At 38.8% G+C, this 17,892-nt stretch overlaps 1 protein-coding gene across 2 annotated transcripts in view; it reads right to left on the bottom strand.

The window, feature by feature from the left end:
* Window positions 1-17,892, bottom strand: part of LOC581907 (integrin alpha-8) — a 46,824-nt gene that overhangs the window by 5,003 nt on the left and 23,929 nt on the right. For both annotated transcript variants that reach the window (XR_004064903.1, XM_030990095.1), the window contains exons 6-24: window positions 16,877-16,919; window positions 16,151-16,234; window positions 15,110-15,198; window positions 13,005-13,214; window positions 12,311-12,413; window positions 11,747-11,847; window positions 11,214-11,304; window positions 10,138-10,183; window positions 9,644-9,748; window positions 7,776-7,831; window positions 7,250-7,401; window positions 6,789-6,917; window positions 6,259-6,323; window positions 5,335-5,482; window positions 4,458-4,541; window positions 3,327-3,406; window positions 2,572-2,655; window positions 1,956-2,061; window positions 749-916 (exon numbers count right to left, since the gene is read on the bottom strand). Coding sequence is in view for 1 of the 2 variants with exons in the window: in XM_030990095.1 (XP_030845955.1) it covers window positions 749-916; window positions 1,956-2,061; window positions 2,572-2,655; window positions 3,327-3,406; window positions 4,458-4,541; window positions 5,335-5,482; window positions 6,259-6,323; window positions 6,789-6,917; window positions 7,250-7,401; window positions 7,776-7,831; window positions 9,644-9,748; window positions 10,138-10,183; window positions 11,214-11,304; window positions 11,747-11,847; window positions 12,311-12,413; window positions 13,005-13,214; window positions 15,110-15,198; window positions 16,151-16,234; window positions 16,877-16,919 (1,944 nt within the window). In the remaining variant the exon portion in view is untranslated. The remainder of the gene's footprint in view (window positions 1-748; window positions 917-1,955; window positions 2,062-2,571; window positions 2,656-3,326; window positions 3,407-4,457; window positions 4,542-5,334; window positions 5,483-6,258; window positions 6,324-6,788; window positions 6,918-7,249; window positions 7,402-7,775; window positions 7,832-9,643; window positions 9,749-10,137; window positions 10,184-11,213; window positions 11,305-11,746; window positions 11,848-12,310; window positions 12,414-13,004; window positions 13,215-15,109; window positions 15,199-16,150; window positions 16,235-16,876; window positions 16,920-17,892) is intronic.

The raw sequence follows: 17,892 nt of genomic DNA, 5'->3' as shown, positions 1-17,892 counted from the left end.
TTATCATAGTTTTATTTCAACAGGGTGGTCTCATTCAAGTCCATTTCTGGACCTGCTCTTCCATCAGTTTTATTAGTTTTAATATTTTTATAAGCGTCTTGCTTATTGATAGACCTAAAATTAAGCTATGCTCACAATATATAGCAGGTTCAATTGTTAAACAGACTTCGCAGTGTTTCGTTATAAAATATCTGTTTAGAATATAAATCTAATAAAAAGTGTTTTTAAGGCCTATACATGTCATAAATAGTGATAACAGAAATTAAAACTATTGCGATATATAATGCAACCTACAGTAGAATCTGATTTTCAACAAATAGCCATTGCTTCTTATTAATACAAGACTTTTTTTTAAGACGGTCGCGAAGACTTTCCAGAAATCAACTCAAATGCAAATTATCAATTAGGCTTTACCTACGGTAAGCAGGCTCGGATTACGTAATTGTCATTACCATGTTCTCACAACGAGAAAACGATGCACAATGCTATTGAAAAATGCCCACAATATTAAACAGGTTCTGTACGTTTACATATCGCAAAAATGCTCCTGGGCCCCGTTAAACAAAACTTGTCATCAGTGACAAATGACAGTTTTTGTCATAAGCTACTGAAATCCTTGCTTCTGATTGGTTATCAGCAGATTTGTCACTGATTTTTGTAATTAAAAAAAAAGCTTTGTGAAACGGGTCCCAGGACTAGAAGTCGATCTCAACTCTTAGAATAGGTCAATGAGAGATAGGGGACTTACGCCAAGTTCTTCGGGGTTCCACGGGCCATCTATAGTGCATTCCTCACCGGTGTCCATCGTCGCACCGAGGAGATAGAGGAGATAGTTCCTCTGCACACCGTTGTACCGCATAGGCCAAGGGATGGTGATCTCTGTTCGGGCTACTGAGCTTGGACCATTGTTGTAGAGCTACAACGAAAAAAAATATGAAGATTTATTTTGGTATTCAATATTACGTGATGGCATTGTGCCATTCAACAATAAGTCGTTAAGGTGACAACAATAATTACTGTAGGCCCGGGACTGGAGGCAGCTGGTTATGATGTGCCATATTCGACCACAACATACAAAGGAAGTAAATACCTTATATGATATGATATTAATCATGACGTAATCAAGAGACAAGTTAATTCATGGGGATACTTTTATAATTCTTGGCTCCTCTTCTAGCACATTGATAAGTCTAATTTCTCGAGATCAACACATTTCCGAAAGATTACCAAGAGCATGAGAGGTGAATTATTATAGGGTGTTAATATTGGGGAGTGTTTCAGTTGAATGGAAATATCTCAGGTTTTAATGTGGTGGGTAAAGTGGTAACTCACTTAGAAAAGATGGTTGAAGAGTAGTTTTACTGTACCCCTCTTTATAAATGCCTTTTACATGGGCGGATTCAGGGGTGCGTGGAGGGCACACGCCCCTATTTCCTTTCGACAACAGGGAGAAAAGCTAACATTCACATAATTGTTCAGTTTACGCATTAGGTTCAACATTTTCCGGGGCTTTAAAGCGGGCCCCGGACCCTACGCCGTAAAGGATTCGCGCTTCGTGCTCGAAATGTCGTACATTTCACGCCCCCCCCCCCCTTGGAAAATCCTGGATCCGCCCCTGTAATACGCTACAGTTTGAAATCACCCACGGGAAACTGGCCGCTGTAGACAGGTGGCATTTCTAGACATGTTCTAAAACATACATTTTTTTTTAGAGGGATACATACTACATTGCCACTATAGACAGGTGGTATTATTTTGTTGAGAGGTTGTCACTAAGACGGGTTTAACTGTCATTAATAGGGACTTTTAGATTCTGCATGACGAGAACGTGGACTGCCCTTTCAAGGCGACGTGACGTCCTTTTAAGGCACTGGCAGTGACGTCACATTGCCTTAAAAGGGCAGTCCACGTTCTCGTCGTGCATAATCTAAAGGTCCCTATTGTAGAATTCTTACTGAAAACACATGAGTAATGTCGGGTCCCACATCCTTCTCCAGCTTGATAGCCCTGGTCAGCAGATAATTCTCCTCAGAATATATGACTGTCTCTGGAATCACGTTCCTGGGAAAAACAAGATGATAAAGAAATAAAATCGGACTAATCTATGTACATGTGATGATCGATGACAATAGGCAGCAGACCAGGGTACAGAGATTAGTAGAAGTAGTGGTAGTGGTAGTAGTAGAAGTAATAGTAGTAGAACAAAAGTAGTAGTAGTAGCAGTAATAGTAGTTGTTGTAGTAGTAGTAGTAGTAGTAGTAGTAGTAGTAATAGTTGTAATAATAGTAGTAGTTGTAATTACAAAGTTGTAGTATAAAAAAGTAATAGTAATATATTGCCCGAATGATTAGATGTGTTATACAAAGAAAATTAATTTTAAAATGTCTTGAAGCAAGTACAGTAAACATAATTATGCAGGTAAAAGTTGATGAAAAAACATAGGTTTCTACAACTAGTTTACAATTGTCAAATTGTGTTATTTATTGTTCTCCCTAGTGAACTTGCATGACAAGACATTAAAAGAATGATAATAACAACAATGATCAAACTAATGAAGTGTAATGTACATACCCGTGGAAGGATAGGTCTGCTGCAATAGCAAGTGGTACGGTTATGTTGAACTCATTATCAGCTATCATTTGCTCAGATTCCACACTGTTATAATAAAACATTTTAAAATATGATTAAACATTTTAAACGAATTAAATCCAAATTTGATGTTGATTTGATTTTAGTCTACATGTGATAGGAAACAAAGAAACAAACAAACAAACAAATGAACTGAAAACAAACGCCTTTCACGAAAATATAAGACATCACTCTAAAATAATATCGAACTCTCAACAAGAAAAGAGAATGACGACAACGACAATAAAGGTAACATTACAGTACATCGGTAAGATAAAAGGTGAATGAAAACAAATGGGGAAGACAAATTGTAAAATATCCTATGACATCATTAGTCATGTTAGGAATTACTTTAACAATCATATTCATGAAAGAAACATGTAAAAGATGATATCAAATGACTTAGAAAAAGAACGAACAGTTAAAACAATAGATGGGTTGTTGTAGTGACGGTTTTCAGGGAGGGGGGGGGGGGGGGGAGGGTCTACAATTCACCCATGTCCCCTTGAAACCCAGATTGGCATATTTCAAGAACACAAACGATATAATATATCCCCACCAAGCCCCTTAACATTGTATAAGAAGGAATCTGCACAATCTGATAGCATTTAGGAGGTCAATTCAAAACAATTTTGTTTGCCCCCTCCCACCTTTCTAAAGAATTCTAAATATGCCCCTTGAAGGTTTTGCATTCATACCTGCTAACCCCGAAGGTAAAGTGTACATTGTCTCCATTTCCTGGTAGATTAGTACTGCTGAACTGCATCTTCAGAATGACCTGTCAGCATGAAAAGTACAAATTAAACAATAACAAATGGGAATATAAGTAGATGATTTGTATTTACTTATGAACAGGCGCGTACGCAGGATTTTTTCAAGGGGGGGGGGGGGGTTAACATTTATAAATCGGGCCGAAAATTTCGCAACGATTCAGCCAGCCGTTGAATAAGCGGGGGGGGGGGGGGGGGGGGGGTAAGAGATCACCTTTTTTTTTTTTTTGGTCCCAAAAAAATCGCAACGACTCAGCCGACCGCTGAATAAGCGGGGGGGGGGGGGTGAGAGGACACTTTTTTTTTTTTTTGGTATCTTTGAAAATTTGACGTTTTGCTCCGTTGGGGGAAAGGGGGGGGGGGTTTAGGGAAATTTAGGGGGGTTTACACACACAACAAATACCAAAGAGGGGGGGGGGGGGTTTAACCCCCCAACCCCCCCCCCCTGTATACGCGCCTGCTTATGAATAAAAAGACATCATATTTCTTTGCCTAAGTATAGGCTTTTCTTATGCTTCAGATTAAACAAGAGATGTCAATTTAAATAGATGGCATATGTTATATTGTACATTTTGTGTGTTTGATATGTTACAGTATATATAAAGGACCCCTGTAGAAGGAAGGTCTAACAAAAAGGAAGGAAAAACAACTTACCAGGTATAACATTCTATTGGACCTATTCATTCTGTTTTCTTTTCCCTTTAAAAGTTAAACAACTGGTAACTGTTAGTGTATTCGTATACATTTTGAATATTTTTTCTTCTGTTGTGTCATTTTATTTTAACAAATCTAGAAAATTAGATATACCTACTGTTAATAATTATCGTTCACCAACTCGATAAATATATATTCAGTTCTTATTGGCAGGGGTGAGCGGAAAATGTATTTTTTTCTGGTTAAACAAGACAACAACAACAGTTGCCTAATATGTTAATAAACTTTAAACAAAGCCAGATTAATAACATTTCGGCACCAGAATGACCATGCGTTTGATTTGCACAGATCTGGTAATTTCGCTGTATACATTTAATCCAAATATTGTTTGAGCTTTATACATACCGTAGTTCCTGCTGTGAATGGATTTCCTACATCACAACTTATCTCTGATGACTGGACCATGCTATTACAGGTCACAATTTGGTCCTGGTGAAAGAAAAAGGAGAAACAAAAATAGTAATAAAAGCATTTGTTTGTTCAGTGTCTGTGATATGGTGTAATATGGAAGCCCTACAAAGAGTGCGCTTCAAAAGATCATGAAGTGCTCAAAAAATAAAAATCTTTGAGTGACCGGTTTTACCATACTCATTTTCCCCAAGAGACTATAGAGTTATAAAAACCGTTGGGAAAATTCCAATCATAAGTATCTTGATAATCAAACATGCGGTTTATAATTGTGAATGCAGCATGATCCAGGATTTTGTTTAGAATCTGAGGCAAAGATATTTTATCCCTTTAAGAATATAAATTATGGACGTATCTTTAATCTGGTTGAGGGAAAATGCGTTGTTTTGATAAATATTTTATTTATAATTTGGTGCACAGTACAACAATCTCATGATTTTGAGACTGTAAGTAATAAACAAAGACTGGATGATATTCAAACGGCCAACTAGCACGAATATAACCAGTGGCGGATCCAGGAAATTCTTACAGGAGGAGGGGGCAAAACATGGCATGGGGTGAAATCAGTAGCGTACGCAGGATTTTTTCAAGAGGGGGGGGGGGGGGTTAACATTTTTAAATCGGGCCGAAAATTTCGCAACGACTCAGCTGGCCGCTGAATAAGCGCGCGGGGGGGGGGGGGAAGGATGACATATATTTAATTTGTTTTGGTGCCCTGGATCCGTCCCTGATAACAATTATTATTCATAATGAACTGTGTATTGTAACGCTCCAGATGTTAAACACACATAAGCAGTTATATTTTGAAACTTACCGTTTGTACGCGAGTAAATCCCGCATATTGTAACTCCTGTGGTACCTCTACAGTCAGCGTGGAGAGGTATGCATCCTCACCATTGTTATCAATTGTGACCTCAATCGTTATCGACTCCGAGGATCCCACTAACAAACTCGCCGTTTCCCTTTAATATATGACAAATCGAAGATTAATTACAATACAGACAATATCTCGAATGAGTGGCTTTGAAATCTAATGCCTTAAAGCCCCACTGTACTACTTATAGTTACTTGCGCCCTCTATATAGAAAAGAATGCCTAATCGGTACCTATTGGTCCCCAGTGATCCCCCTTTTCTTATGTTAACTGAGAGCTGATTTGATGAGATAACCACCTGTCGGTGACCTTGCAGAAAGGTCTAATCCTCCTGGCTAAACTAGTGCAGACGGGCTTTAAGAGAATTTTTTACTATAAATTCTATAAATATTAACATAATAACAAAAATGCCGAGACTGGATCGTTTTCATTGATGCATGTAACAAATTAAAATGCTCATCTGTATATATTTTTAATATCTTGATGGTCAAACAGCATTTTTATTGACTTGTTTCAAGTTTCGACTGATTCTGGGTCAATCAACTGAGGAGATGATCGACCGAAAAAAAGTTGTAGACTTCATAACATTGCTTGACAAAAGAACTTTGACAGTTCAATAAAATACGTATGCACTTTCTGTTGAATCTTTCTTTTATATAAATATATATATATATGACTTTCTTATTTGGTTTTGCATTACGCGATAATTTACACGTATCATCTAGTGAAATAAAGACCAAACAAATCTTCTCGTTTTATCATCGTATTGCTCATAATGTAGAAAACATAAGATGTAATAAAAGTACAGTGCCACTTCGATACTTCCTCATTTCATAAACGTGTAATTAATTAAATTGATACTTACGTAGATGCCCGCACGCGTAAGTCAGGAACACAAGTTTCGTTCATACAGTTTCGTTCAATCGGTACCTTCAGGAAATACAGGAATGAAAAGGATAAATAAATTATTTGTTTTGAAACATACATGCAGAAGCACATAGATATTTATCTTTCGTACAGTAGACCTACATCCTTTACAGCGGATAAAGGTGATGTGCAAAGGATAACAAAAAATGTGTATGTGTAGTTTGGAATCCCTTATTAAAGATTAAATTATAAATATTTTGTTATTAGAAACAAAACAACATCTCAGTCACACCCAACACATTGACTCCAAAGCGACCGATTCTTAGCTTTTTGGGATAATGTAATTTTTTCGGTCCGTCTAATGTTGTTCAGGTGTCCGTCCCGTTAATATTACTGGGGTATAAACAAAAAGTGGAAAACAAGGGGGGTAGAATAAGAGGGGGGGGGACAGAGAGGCATACAGACAAAGATACGCATACATGAACAAACATGCAGACTTTGACAAAGACATACAATACAATTACTTACTGAAAGAGCTCGAAAGTTGTCACTCGATTCGTCCAGAATGGGCAGTATCTCACCCGGAGCAGGGCTACTGTCAGGTAGCCCGAAGCTAAGAGATACAGGGATAGGGGACAATTTGTCCACAATCGTAGGCTGTTAGCAGAGAAATGAAAAGAGATGTTCTTCAGATAATCATCTTTCAATATCAGCCGTTTAGCCTTTTGACATATTACAAAACATTATTTAATCCACGGCCCGTATTCTCAAGTCGTGTCTAACTCCTGTTTAACTAATCAGTTGGTAAACTTTATTCATGACTAAGTTAGACACGACCTCAGTATACGGGCCATAAAAGGGATTGTATTCTACTGACACTACTTCAAACTTACGCATACTGCTTACAATGTCCCGACGTGTCGACTAAAATTGGTCTGACACTTAAAATTATTTTTTATATTAGGCAATAATTTCTTATGACTTTATACCTTGGCGTATGCAGTGAAAGGGTTGCAGTATTCCACGTTACTAGTTAAGGTGACCGTAAGGCTCACGCTGGAAGCGTCATTTCCTCCCAGGTCAAAGTTCGCCCGTCGCGTTGACTGTCGATTGTAGTCAAGGGACAAAGAGTAATCGAAGTCTAAGAGAATTATATTGAACAAAAAAAATTGTAAAAAATGAATTAATGATAATATACTAGAGTGTGAACTAAATGCCTTTACAGGTGATTAGACCAACACAATGACATAACGTGTGCAACGGGCATGAACCACCCTAAGGTGACTTTAATCAATTGATTATATCTCATGGAATTTCCCAAGTGGAAATCCATTCGAGTAAACTTATTAACGTCATTGTCGAATCATCAAATCTCACCATAACTCATTCAAGATTTAATGAATAAAATCACAATCATTTTTAATGAAAGATGAATAACCACAGAAATACATTATCATCTCAATTATTATAAAGGAATCAGAAGAAAAAAATCAACACAAAATAAAAAAACTTTACCGAGATTCGGGGGCACGTTCGTTCCGGAATACCTGATGCAGACTTCGAAATCAAAACTGTAAAATAACGAAAGATAATAATCTTTACACATTGAACAAAAGATAACTCACGAATACACGCATATTGCACAATCTGATCTCACTTACTTAATCTACTACAATGTAATAATCAAAACAATTTCCTTCTCGCCCATTAAATAGCCTATATTTGAAGCAATTTAAAAAAAAACGAATGAGAGGTGTACATGGGAGAATCTGGCCTTGCATATGTCAAGTTTGACGATCTCATCAATATGACATCTTGTGCCGGAAATAAGAGGAGCTGGTAGACACCTGATCACACCGACCTCGTCAAGTCGCTGCCATTACATCAGGAATACAAGACTCACAGATTCTGGCTTTCGTCATCCTTCTTTTGGAGAGAACAAGACGAACCGGTTCCTGATTTCGTCACCCTTGGTTCGAGAAGACAAGACACTTAGATTCCTGAATTTGTCACCCTTGGTTCGAGAACACAAGACGCATATATTCTATCACCATCTGTTCGAGAAGACAAGACACATACATTCCTGATTCCGTCACCCTCCCTTGATTCCAGAAAACAAGACGTATAGATTTTGGATTTCGTCAACCTTCTTTTGAAGAGAACAAGACGTACGGGTTCCGAGGTTCGTCATCTTCGGTTCGAGAAAACAAGACGGATACATTCTTGGTTTCGTCACCCTCGGTTCGAAAAGACACGATACTTCTATTCCTGATTTCGTCACCCTTTCTTCGAGAAGACACGACACTTAGATTCCTGATTTCGTCATCCAGCCTTGGTTCGAGAAGACAAGACGCATACATTCCTGATTTTGTCACCCTTTCTTCGAGAAGAAAAGAGGCATACATTCTTGATTTCGTCACCCTGTGTTCGAAAAGACACGACACATACATTCTTGATTTCGTCACCCTTTGTTCGAGAAGACAAGACGTATACACTCTTGATTTCTTCACCATTGGTTCGGGAAGACACGTCACACAGATTTTTGATTTCGTCACCCTTTGTTCGAGAAGACAAGACGCATATATTCTTAATTTCGTCACCCTTTGTTCGAGAAGACAAGACGTATAGATTCTTAATTTCGTCACCCAGCCTTGGTTCGAGGAGACAGGACGCATGCATTCTTGATATTGTCATCCTTTGTTCGAGAAGACAAGACGCATATATTCTTAATTTCGTCACCCTTTGTTCGTGAAGACACGACACTTCTATTTCTGATTTCGTCACCCTTGTTTCGTGAAGACAAGACACTAATATTCTTGATTTCGTCACCATTTGTTTGAGAAGAAAAAACACATACATTCTTAATTTCGTCACACTTTGCTCGAGAAGACAAGACCCATACATTCCTGAATTCGTTACCCTTTGTTCGAGAAGACACGACACTTAGATTCCTGATTTCGTCACCCAGCCTAGGTTCGAGGAGACAGGACGCATACATTCTTGATTTCGTCACCCTTTGTTCGAGAAGACAAGATACTTAGATTCCTGATTTCGTCACCCAGTCCTGGTTCGAGGAGACAAGACGTATACACTCTTGATTTCTTCACCATTGGTTCGGGAAGACACGTCGCACAGATTCTTGATTTTGTCACCCTTGGTTCGAAAAAACAAGACGTATAGATTCCTGATTTCGTCACCCACCCTTGGTTTGAGAAGACAAGACACATAGGTGCCTGATTTCGTCAACCTTTGTTCGAGAAGACACGACACACAGATCCTTGATTTCGTCACCCTTGGTGCGAGATGACAAGACAATTGTCATTTGAAACTTTTTATTGTAAAACTACATTGTATAGTACCATACCGACACCCAAATCACTCACCTAGAGACAGCTGTCCCACTGGCCGTGTTGTGATTGGTATTTTTGAGATCAATAGATTCTGTTTTCGAGACCAACGATCCCGTCACGTGAACAACTGGTCTAGATCTGAAACATGGAATGGAAAAGTAATTATATTTAAAGATAGTCTTTGAGTAAAACTCCGAAAACGGGCACCTTCCCCTTTGATGATCCACTGGCGTACCCCCAAGTAAACAACGTCTAAAACATACACACTTTGTCACATTTTCGACTTAAAAAGTATTCCCGATATCTGATGTCCTTTTCTCTTTTTTCTCATGAGAACATAATATTATTTGAAACTATGCCCAGTTTACAACAATCTCGATCTTACTCTACTTTTTTAATCCATCGATTGCTTGATAAGCAATGAAGAATTTAAGCTCCTAAATAGAGAAAAAAAATCTTTAAAAAAGAGAGATAACAAGAAGGAAAACCAAATAGAGATATGTCTAGCAGAGATAATGCTTTCTTACCTCACAAGTACTACTGTCGATGACTTGTAAGCCCCTACGACCAAGTCTTGAATTGTGGAAGGAAAAAAGGATAATATTTATTTATTATGCATAAGAGTACTTTCTCTTATCCGTACAGTCATTACAAGACGCCAAGTTTCGACAACCGTTACAAATTCCATTTAAGAAAGATTTCATTAGTTGCTCATTTTATGCATACCCTCCAAAAAATAAAAACAGTTTTTCTATCCATAGATTTGAAATTTTAGAACAAAACGGTGAATCAAATGATGACAATATTTTTTTATCGTGAAATCTTTGATTTCAAAACTGTTATATTCAATTTAATTCAAGTTAACATTAATTTTCCTCCATTCCTTTTTTTCTAAGTCAAAAAATTACCCAAGTAATACATGTTTACAAACACAATGACATGAGCAATGGTTTTAATACAGGGAAGACGGCGTACTTCGTAAAAGCATAAAATTATTCATACCCCTGTAAATTTAATGTATTTTGTATTTTCGTAACTCAAGAAGGATCGGTAGACTGGTTAAAGTAGGGCCTTTGTTGAATACTGTAAGATGTAAGCATTGATATGTCACTTTCTCAAGAAACATAAATCGGGACAAATCAATTTTTCACAAACTTAAAAAATAAGAAACTTGTTAAGGGTATAAATAATTTAGATGTTAACTGTAAATGCTTATTTTGGATACGCCTTATAACAATTTAATACACGTATAAAAGATCAAAAAGAGGAATAGAAAAAGAAAGGAAAATACTAGAAAGGAGAAAGGTAAGATTAAGAGTAAAGAAGTTGAAAACGTAGTGCCACAAATTACATAATCGCAAGCCGATTCATAAGTATTCTTATAATGTTATGATACTGTTATATGATATTATCGTCACTCTATGGCCCGAATTCACAAAGCAAGGTTTGAGCTCAAACCTCCTTTTGTTTCGCCAAACCTCCTTTTGTTCTTTACAAACCAGGTTTGTAAAAAACGCGTAAAACGCGTCATATGACGTACGAAAACCAAGGTTTGTCGACAAACCTCCTTTGTGAATTCGGGCCTCTAAGTTTACTGTCATACCTGGGTACATATTATTATCCATGTCCATTCCAGCTGATAGCGATGATCCAAATGTGTTGAGGCTTAGTCCGAAATCAGAAGGTTCGAGGCTCTGGGGAGCAATAACAGCGCACAATATATTACAATCAAACGCCGTGGCTTACAATAAAGCCCCAATACATTGTCATGAAGTTAAAATCATAAATAGCATGCGAATGTATATGTTTAATCGTGAAGGGGGGGGGGGGAGGGGTTAAACTTCAAACCACAAGACGTGGGGATTGGTTTTCTGTGGTGACATAATATACATTGATAATGGTGCACTTGGCCTTGTGGCGTGCGCCTGTAATCCATCTAACAGTGGAAGTTACAAACGGATTCAACCGAGGACGCAGGTTCGAAACTGAGTCACGTCTTTCGGATGGTGACGTTTAAAGGTCGGTCCCCAGACGTAAAACAATCATATATCTGATTGATACACGTCTGTAAAAACCCAAATATCCCCACCCATCCCCCTACTCCTGACGCCAGTAGATATCAATAGTATAACTTACTTGTGCAAACGTAGTAGATAGACCTAGCCGGCCTTGGCTGTGGTAGATGTACACTATCCCTTCACCAGTCTTTCCACCGTAAGGAGCGCTGACCGCTAAGTCTGTATCAAAAAAGTGCATGACGGATTCAAAAGTGAAACTATTAAAGTGTCGGTAGACTGATTTGAGGGGGAGGGGGTGGGGGTGGGGGATGGGGATGGGGGTGGGGGTGGGGGTGGGGGGTGGGGGTGGGGTGGGGGTGGGGGGTGGGGGTGGGGGTGGGGGGTGGGGGGTGGGGGTGGGGGGGGGCATTTATCCCAGTTTGCTGTCAACAAAGCAAAACATGAAGACGAAGAACAGGAAATCTAGACAAACAACCACATGGGTTTAATTTTGTATTCATCAACTAACCAACCAATTAAACGAACAAAACAAAACAAAAAATCAAGAAAATAACGGCAAGAGCAACAACGCACAAATATAGCCATTCATTTTTGCGATTTGAAAAAAAATTACAGTTTGCTGACAGAAAAGGAGGAATGGCATGTTATGATATTTTCCACAATCGAAATCCGAGAACATTACCGTTGTATCCGTCTTGGTTAACATCGCTTAGAGCCGCCATACTAAATCCGAATCGAGCACGAACTTTGTAACCCTGGATGGTCGTACCCTCGGAGAAACCACCCTGGAGGGGAAAGAAGAAGAAGAAGAAGAATAGAGAGAAGGAAGGGGTTTAAGATGGAGAGAAGGTGAAAAGGGGAAGAGAGTAGGAGGGGGAAGAGGCGTAAGAGGAGCAGGGAGAGGAGGAGGAGGATGGGGAGGAAGTTGATAAGAAGAAGCGGTGGGATGAAGAGAAGGAGGAGTAAGGGAATGAAGTTGAAGAGAAGGAGGAAGAGAAAATTTCATTCAACAATTAAAATCTGAAAGAAAATACAATATCCTTAAACAGATTGTTGTATAAATGCCATACGACAGAACCAGATTTAAGTAGGGGGAGGGGGGGGGGGGACAAATTTCACTGGCCCTTTTAAAAGTCTATATCTGTACCCTTAGTGCATAAGAATGTTTTCAAGTTTTTAATGATTTTATATTCCAAAGGGCCTTTGAATATGTAAAGACTTTTTCTGGTCGTTGATAGATCACAACTGTGCCTTCTTCTTTGCAGAATCCTCGAGCCACCACTGAAATGATATTCAAATCAACGATTATAAAGGTTAACAGAAAAGAAGACCATGTTAGTTTGCGCTTCGTAATATTATTTCGTAATTATCCTTACGTTTTCATCATTGTAGAAGATCCTCACTCGACCGATCTCCCATCCGTCAGTCGTCTTCGACTCGTCGATGTAGAACGGTGCACTGACCACGAGATCCGTGAAGCCGTCATCATTGAAGTCAGATACGACCAGGGTGTGACCAAAGAAGGCTCCGGTCTGACTGCCCGTGAGGTTCAAATAGGCGTTCATTGTCGAGTCGAAGATGGACACCTAAGAGGCAGAGGTTCCAAGATAAACACTATGAATATGACGGACAAAGAAAGAGGACAAAATATACAGTTCCTCAGGTAGACAAAGGAACATCCTTTCATTGCTATTATATAAAAATGTGTAGAACAGGTGTCACATGCATATTCACCTGTTCCACACATTTTTACAGAATAGCAGTGAAGGGACGTTCCTTTATCTACCTGAGGAACTGTATATTTTGTCCTCTTTCTTTGTCCGTCATATTCATCGTACGTCATGCCATTACAGTTTTAAATAATCTGAGCTGTCTGGAAGTAATTTGCAAAGGTTAACCATGTAATACACACAAATTGATGTTTACTGTGGGGATTATTTAATTTTTTAATCATCAATATAGAAAGAAAATCGACTCAATTGTGCTGAACATCACAAGCTCTGCACACAAATTGAGTATAGTGAGCAACAAATTTACATTATAAGGCATGACAGTTTGGTCTTAACTTTTCAGCTAGCTCTTGTCATATTTTGAAGAGCGACTCTTTCATGGGACATTTCAACTACTCTATGCATCCAAAGTGACACTAAGAAGACCCAGAGAGTTCACAAATTAGTTTCTATTTTTTACGGGGACTCAACCTTTTCTTTTGTAAAGGTCTTCAGTTCTAGTAGAGTAAATAACATTCAGAATAAGATTGTGTATAGACATGTACTTTGCAACAGACTGGTTAATTAACATATTCAGATTGGCAGATGCTTTTTTTCAGAGGACTTAGTGACGAGTTATTCAATCAATCCGTTATTTAGTGAATGCACTAAAATACTTGGAATGCAGTCTGCATACATTGTTTATTGCTATGTCGGGTAAGCCTCTGGTAATAAATTTCCTAAATTTCGGGTTGTCAAGAACAGCCTTTGTTTAAATGGTATGCATATAATTTTAATTTTAGGAAACCGGCCTATTACGAAGGACAGCTACGTGAGCCACATGAGTTATTAGGGACTTTTAGATTTGCGTGGACTGCTACGTATGACGTCCTTTTAAGGCACTGGCTGTCACACGTAGCAGTTCACGTTGTCGTCGTGCAAATCTAAAAGTCCGTATTGTGGACAGCTGGAAAAGCCAACCGTCTCTGTATCAAGGAAGAGGCCCACACAGGCCAATCAAATGAGTTTCTGACGTTTAAAGGTAAAGACCAGTATTGGAAATGTCCCAATTTCAAAAAATGAAATGGAAGCTCTCATTACCAATCATGTGAAAGAATATGTTTTGACTAATACATGGTGATAACAAATTTGCCGGGAAACCGCCTACTAATTCATATATTTGGTAAATTTGTTTCTCTCATGGTCTGTGAGAGATATAGGGTAGTCCCATATACATATTTCTGTGTATAGTGCTTGTAACTTTATGAAGAATGGGCCACATTTCTTATCATTTTGATGATTCCAGAACCTTGCAGATGCTAGATGCTAGATGATCAACCTTTTCTGATCGATTCCACAACGTTTCTTTCACAATGCAATCGCATGACCATAACTGGTCTTTACCTTTAAGCATTTCTTTATGCCATTAACAAAAGGTATCAACGGTTTGATCTTAAACCAAAGGTTACATAATTACATGCATACATGCTTGCTGATGGGACATTTTTTTTGTGGTAAAATGCCAGCTGAAAATTTTCCTTTAAAGCCTGTCTGTACTAGTTTGGCCAGGAGGGGTTAGACCTCCCTGCTAGGTCATTGACAGGTGGTTATCTCATCAAACCAGCTCTGAAACATTGTTTGCTATATAGAGGGCGCAAGTACCCATCGATGCGCTACCTATGATTAAATCCTTCAGACATGAAAGCGATACCGTGTTCACCTTTGGTAGAAAACACCATCAGCTTGATTTGAAAGGGTTCAGTTTGACTTACTATTCCGACTAGATTGTCGGCACGAGGTATTCCTACCGCATACTCCGGTCTGGAATCTCCTTTGAAATCACCAAAAGCAACTGCATAGCCTGAATGCAAAAAATATGATAATGTGTAATAATTACCTTTAATATTTCCTTTTCCTCTGAGTCCTAAGAGAGTGAGCCATGGTTTGATAAATCGATTTTATTTGTAGGGTGTTATTCTTTACATTTTTAGGAATAAACCTGAGAGCGGAAGCATTGCAAATTATTTACTTTTGATAATCAAAGACATCATAAATACTAAAAGTAGATACACGTACTTTTTACCATTACAATTATGATTTCAATCAAATCGCTTGCAATAAGAATGTGACATCAGATAATTAGAATAATCAAAATTGTACTCTTATTTTTTTGTTGTTGTTGCTTTCAATGTAAGAATACATACCCTGTCATGATGGTCAAATGGTGTCGAAATGTGACAATGCATATTTCTTTTCAAGGCCGACTGGTAAGATGGACTCTTAAAATATTTGTCGGAATGAATAGTAGAATGAACTAGACCAATATGGAATCCGAGAACCAACTGGAAGTGGAATGACACTGTACATTTGGGCTAGTATGGCAGAGAACAGATTGTTTGTTGTTGTTGGAGGGGGGTGGGGGGGGGGGGGGGGGGGGGAGGCAATCAACCCCAAGCCCGGAGAAGATATAGGAGAGTGTTTCACAAAGACTAAGATCAAATTTAAGTTTGACTGAAGTATGGCAGGCCTTTCATGCCACTGTTTGCTCTAACCATTATAATCTTTAGATAATATGTTTTCCTTCAATAATGAATTATCAAAACATGTAAATTCTGTAGATTTGTGACCATGATTTGTACGTCTCTTGAGAGACAAATGCCAGTAAATGGTGAGAGCAAACCATGGCATAAATAGCCTGCCATAGTTAAGTCCAGTTTAAAATCGATCGTAGTCTTTGTGAGACACTCCCCAGGATAGATCGATAGAATCATAATCGACCCTATTTTGGTTTAAAGAAGGAGGACAGTACAAACCTCGGTAACTATCGTCAAAGCGGACAGGTCCCTCGTTGGTTCGCCGTTCACTTTGAAGATCTGTACCTGTCACCCATATTTGACCTTGATCAAAAGAGAAGAAAACACAAGAACAATCACAATTTTGTCTGGTACATTTATCGAAATGTAGTCCTACATTATTATTATTTTTTTTTTAAGGGGGGGGTGGTGGGGGGGGGGGCCTACGGATCGAGTATTTCATCTTTTCTTTCAGCTCTAGATTATTCTAACTTCGCCCTTCTTCTTCCACGTTGCCCCCCCCCCAACCACTCTCTCTCTCTCTCTCTCTCTCTCTCTCTCTCTCTTCTCTCCCTCTCTCTCTCTCTCTCTCTCTCTCTCTCTCGCTCTGTCGCTCTCTTTCTCTCTTTCTCTCTCTCTCTCTCTCTCTCATTCTCTCTCTCTCTCTCATTCTCATTCTCTCTCTCTCTCTCTCTTTCCCCCTCTCCCCTCTCTCCATCTCCCATTTCTCTCCATCCCCTCTGTCCTTCCATTGCCCCACCCCCTCACTCCAACTTTTCCTTCTTTACCTTCCCCATCCTTTGTTAGTGTCACATGGGAATCCCAGCTATACAATTTCCCCATGCATTTCAAACAAACATTTCCTCCATGTTTATCTATCTGTGAATATCGTTATAGACCTCCCCTATGGCATTGTTTGAAAGAAAATAGATTTAGGATTTTTTTCCTTCATTTTCTCCTGCTTACCTTGCCAAAAGAAACTTCCGGGGGCGCCGATCAAAATCTCATCCTGTTTGGGGGAAAAACAATAAAAATGCACATTGATTGGATCATGCTATTTGCTATATAATTTGGAGCACATGAAGTAAGATCAAAAGTGATTGAATGGCAACATTCAATGTCTACTTTTCTGATCGAACGTACTGCCGATTTGGGTCAATCTTAAAGTTTCTCGTTTAAAGGCACACTGTCCTACTTGTAGCTACTTGCTCCCTCTATATAGAAAACTTCCCCAATCGGTGCCTGTTGGTCCCCCATGATCCTCTTTTTCTTATGTTAAATGAGAGCTGAGTTAATGAGATAGCCACCTGTCACAGTGACCTCGCTGGCTCGCTGGGCGGTCTAATCCCTCCTTGCTGAAGTAGTAAAGCCTACCTTTAAAGCTTATCTGCTGTAGTTTACAGGAGGGATTAGACCGCTCTGCAAGGTCACTGGACAGGTGGTTATCTCATCAACTCAGCTCTCAGTTAACATAAGAAAAAGAGGATCATGGGGGACTAATGGTCATCGATTAGGCATTGTTTGTCTAATATATAGAGGGCGCAAGTAGCTACCAGTAGTGCAGTGGGCCTTTAAAGTATGTCAATAGGTGATTGATCTATTTTACAGATTTCATTTTAGTGTGTGGAAGATGTCACTCTATATCATTCGGTTTAACTGATTGTCAACTTGCTTGTGTGTTAACATAGTGCATTGGTTGCCTGAGGGATCGTTTGACAATGTTAAATCTGAGATGCATGGCCCTGCGTGTAATATCAGTGTCTGTGATATGGTGTAATATAATAAATTTCTAAAAAATTGCGCTTCAAAATGATCATGAAGTGTCTCAAAAAAGTAAAAATCTTTGAGTGACCGGTTTTACCATACTCATTTCCCCCAATACACTGTACATGTAGTTTTATAAAAACCGTTAGGAAAACGAAAAATGAAATATCTTGATAATCAAACAGGCTATCGGCTTGTAGAAGTCATGGGATTCCTGA

This window comes from Strongylocentrotus purpuratus, unplaced genomic scaffold (genome assembly GCF_000002235.5).
Source record: "Strongylocentrotus purpuratus isolate Spur 01 unplaced genomic scaffold, Spur_5.0 spur5_scaffold_19, whole genome shotgun sequence".
Lineage (NCBI taxonomy): Eukaryota > Metazoa > Echinodermata > Echinoidea > Camarodonta > Strongylocentrotidae > Strongylocentrotus > Strongylocentrotus purpuratus.
The sequence above is the reverse complement of the archived record's forward strand: the minus strand, read 5'-3'. Positions and strand labels throughout refer to the sequence as shown.